Source organism: Oncorhynchus clarkii, chromosome 10 (assembly GCF_045791955.1).
Source record: "Oncorhynchus clarkii lewisi isolate Uvic-CL-2024 chromosome 10, UVic_Ocla_1.0, whole genome shotgun sequence".
NCBI classification, from domain to species: Eukaryota; Metazoa; Chordata; class Actinopteri; order Salmoniformes; family Salmonidae; genus Oncorhynchus; species Oncorhynchus clarkii.
The window spans coordinates 44,896,789-44,900,761 of NC_092156.1; the positions used below are offsets into that span (position 1 = coordinate 44,896,789).

Here is a 3,973-nt window from a genome sequence, read left to right on the forward strand (position 1 = left end):
TTGCCGCCATCGTCAGCGCCCTGGACAAGCTGATCCGCAACCCCGCCTCGCTGAAGATTGTGGCCCAGGAGGGTGCAGGGTGAGTGGGCACAGATCTCTAGGCAAAGGGCTGGGTGTGGAGGGTGTGTGGAGAGTCAGAGAAGGCCAGTGTGGGTTTGAACACAGCCTGTGGTAAAGACAAGGAGGTGACTGTCTCACCAGATGGAGAGTATATACTGTCTCTTAAAAGAGCCCAGTCTTTATTCCATTGCTTCATTCCTAGAATACAGTCCTGTCTGTCAGAGTCAGTCTACATTAACCTCCTACTGTCCCTCCTCCTCTGTCCTGCTGTGACCTGTCACACTCTAACTGTGCCCATTCTCTCCGCCTATCCAACCCCAAATACTAACCTGTCACTCACAGCTTGGGCCACACCCCCTTCCCCTCCAACAGCCATTGTTGTTCCCTGCCACTCATGCAGCCTTAGATCCCGCCCCCATTCTGTGGAAAAGCCTGTCCCTCAAGGCTACATGCCTGTGAGGCCCCTGGTATGCTAGTGACAGAGAGAGTGTGTGTCCCCTGTCCCCAGGCCGTCCCACCCCCTGCTGGACCAGCGGGCCCCCCCGGCCCCCTCAGCGTGTGGCTCCGTAGGGGAGTGGCTGAGGGCCATCAAGATGGAGCGCTACGAGGACAGCTTCCTCCAGGCAGGATTCACCTCTGTAGAGCTACTGGCCCAGATCACTGCTGAGTAAGTTCACAGTTCACACCTGCAACAATGTGTCTCTCTTTGACTTTCAAACCTCTTGAAGTTGAGTCACACTCTACGACCGTAGCTCTATGTCTCGGTCCGCCTATCTGTCAGTCACTCAGTATGTCTGTCTGTCAGGCCTTCTGTCTGTCTGTTTATCTAACAGTATGTCCTTCTCCTCAGGGACCTGCTGCGTCTGGGAGTGACCCTGGCTGGACACCAGAGGAAGATCCTGTCCAGCATCCAGACTCTGACCATGACCAAGAGCCCTGGCACCATACGCTTCTAACCCCGGCACAATTTACCTTGACCCCCGACCTCTGACCCAACACAGACACCAGCACGCACACAGCACATCGCACACCCATGGATCCAGCCAGCACCCTGCTACAACCACACAGTCCCTGACCCTGGCACCATTCTTAGATGTGAAGTCCATCAGTGACTGGGCGTAGTGACAGCACCTCAAGTTGAACTAATTCTAGATGACCTTCCCTACAACCTGACCAACCTGTCCTTGCTGATCAGTCAAGTGATCAGTCAGGCCTGGTGCTGAGGACTGGTAAGGAGGCTGCTGTGCTCTCTATCCTCGATGCAGTGAAAATAATAGAAGAGGTAAAAGCTTTAGGCAAAACATCTTTGTGAGGACCCATTACACTTTTTTGCCAATCTGAAGTTACGGGTTTTACGCGCCCAACCAAACTTCTGGGAGAGCGTGATCGTCCCCTTTTGATAGGCTTGCTGGAGCCTCTCAGACTGCCTCTCTGGCCAGTTCACCCTCACTCCGCCTCCACTGCTTCACTGCTTGAATGTTTACCTGTGGTCCTAAACAAACTGGTGATACCATTGGAGGAACAGGTCAGTGCCGACGCCAAACCCAAGGACTAAAGTTGATCTATTGGTGTGTTTCGCCAGTGGCAGACTAGGTTACTGCAACATGGATTAATACAATATTACTCCATGGGAATTATACAACGGGGTGGAGGGATGCCACCAGTTTCAGCGGACCCGGAAAACGTGTGCTTGGACTCTTTTTCGAATCGGCCTCACTTTTCCCCCTGATTTCAAAATGGCCTTGGCTTTCCTCGGGTGTTATGGGTAATGTAGGCGTTTGGACCAGAACAGACTGTAGTCATACAAGCCTTTGTTTCCTTATCTTCTTCAGTGACAATGTGTGACCCTCCTGGGTCAGTCGTGTAGGAGGAGGACTGAGACATATCAGCACTTTTATATATTGAACAGACAGAAGTTGGGTTTTTAGTCAGTTCTCTGTCTCTCCAACCCTCCTGTCAGCAGCTACATTACTTCCTGTGTTTCTCTTGGAGTATGGCTGGCTGGCATTTCCACTTCCTGTTGCTGCTGGACTGGGCAGATCACTTCCACACACTCAGACTGAAGGAGGTCCCTGACCATTTTTACTTGGGACTTTGACCAGGAAAAATACCAGTCTGGCCTCATTATTTGGTTGATATTATAGGTGGTCAGTTTTTCGTCTTGCTTGAGTGCCATTAGATCTTCTATGTGGACTGATGTCAAAATGCCTGTTCTATAAAGCAGAAAGCCCTCCCTGGGTTATGTAGTTAGATCTGCCATACAGAAGTCTCTTCAGACCCCACCATTTTCACATGTTTGGGGAGATTGTGTGGTTCCTTGTTAACTAAAGGATTGTGGGAAATGTGGTCTTCACATTGAGGATCTGTTATGGAAACGGGAACCCCTCTTTTATAAAGTTTCCATTCAAAATCATGTATAGATATGTGTCATTTGATTCGCCCCATCCTTTCTGTGTGTAACCTGTACTCAGTCACAATAAAGACACACACCGCTGTTTATCATCGAGACTCCTCATTTAGCGGCGAACTGAGCTTGTAATAACAACACATTACTCACACTCCCTCTAGAGATCTAAAAACGCACACACATGAATGCAAACACACGCACGAGTACAGGAGGAAAAACACATGTAAGTGCGTGCACACTCATGCATTCTAAGTGAAGCATCCCAAAAACAGAGTGCATCCACCACCTACAGTATAATATCCATACTCCTGTAATCGTTTTAAGGTCATCCGTTTCCTTGGCAGCTCTTGTTTCAAACATTCCTCCCGCAGATACTGTGACCTTCTCCACGGTGAAGGAGTGTGTGTGTGGGGGGGGTTGTGGTTCGGGAATTGAGCTTACACCCCTCCTCACCCTCACCACTTTCAGCTTAGCTCCCTCGTGGACATTCCTCTCTCCTTTTTTTTTAAAGGGGACAGCCCAAACCACTGAGAGCTCTCAGCCTGTCCTTGACTCTGTTCTCTGACACTTAGCTGGGTGTTCTCCCCACTGTTCCTCAGCTTTTACTCCCTACTCTGCTCTCACCCTGCCCCTGCTACTACAGCCCCAGAGCCACAGCCTCAGAGCCACAGCCTCAGAGCCACAGCCTCAAAGCAGTCAGAACAGCCCAGAGAAAGCTCGCCACAGGCTGTCTCAACTCTTACTCTGGGTGTCTGTTTTTTCAATGCTTTCAAGCTAATGTATGTGTTTTGATTATCTGTGTTATTGATGAGTCATTGCCAAGTCCCATGACCCTAATGTGCCCTACGCTCGGCTGTTTCAGAGGAAGTGTGTCACAGAGATAAACAATGAGAGGATGACCCCTCCGAACTCTGACCCTTCCTTCAATGTAAAACAATAAATGCCCTCTCCAACCACACCAGCACACTTAATATAGGGTCTTTCTGCTGAAATCTGCCATTGAGTCCTGCTCTTAATTCTCCACAATAATACAATAAGTGCAGTGTCCCAGTTTGTAATGGTTTAATAATTTGATGTTTTCAACACAGGCAGTCCTGGGCTGTGTGTGTGCATATGGGTGAGTGTGTCTGTGTGAGTGGGTGGGTGTGAGAGATGGGTATTGAGCTAGCTCTGATTTCTAGTGTTGACAGTGTCTTTGTGACCTTTAACCCCTATCTGAATGCCCATCCATTAGGGCCTTTGTTGAGGAGATAAGAGACTGGGCCAATCAGGTTTCAGCACTAAAGTAATTGTGTCGTTCCCCTTGCATTCCTGTGTGCACTCAAGTGGGGAGCCAGGGTGGTGGAGGCCCGAGCAGAAAGACAGGTGTGTACGTTTGAGTGTGAGAAAGAGAATCTGTGTATGTGGTGGGGTTGTTGAGAACTGTGTCTGCTTACTTTCGTTCCATATCGACTTCTTCTTACTGCCAGGTGCAGGTCATGGAGAGTGTTTCTTGGGATTGAGGAC

The 3,973-nt window shown here is 49.5% G+C and overlaps 1 protein-coding gene across 4 annotated transcripts in view; it reads left to right on the forward strand.

The window, feature by feature from the left end:
* The window catches only part of LOC139418565 (ephrin type-B receptor 4a-like), a 33,407-nt gene extending 30,845 nt beyond the window's left edge, over positions 1 to 2,562 (forward strand). For all 4 annotated transcript variants that reach the window (XM_071168128.1, XM_071168130.1, XM_071168129.1 and 1 more), the window contains 3 exons: positions 1 to 79; positions 569 to 727; positions 911 to 2,562. The exon at positions 1 to 79 is cut by the window's left edge and continues 265 nt beyond it. In XM_071168128.1, coding sequence (XP_071024229.1) covers positions 1 to 79; positions 569 to 727; positions 911 to 1,016 — 344 coding nt within the window. In that variant the 3' untranslated portion in view covers positions 1,017 to 2,562. The remainder of the gene's footprint in view (positions 80 to 568; positions 728 to 910) is intronic.
* The last annotated feature ends 1,411 nt before the right edge of the window (positions 2,563 to 3,973 follow it).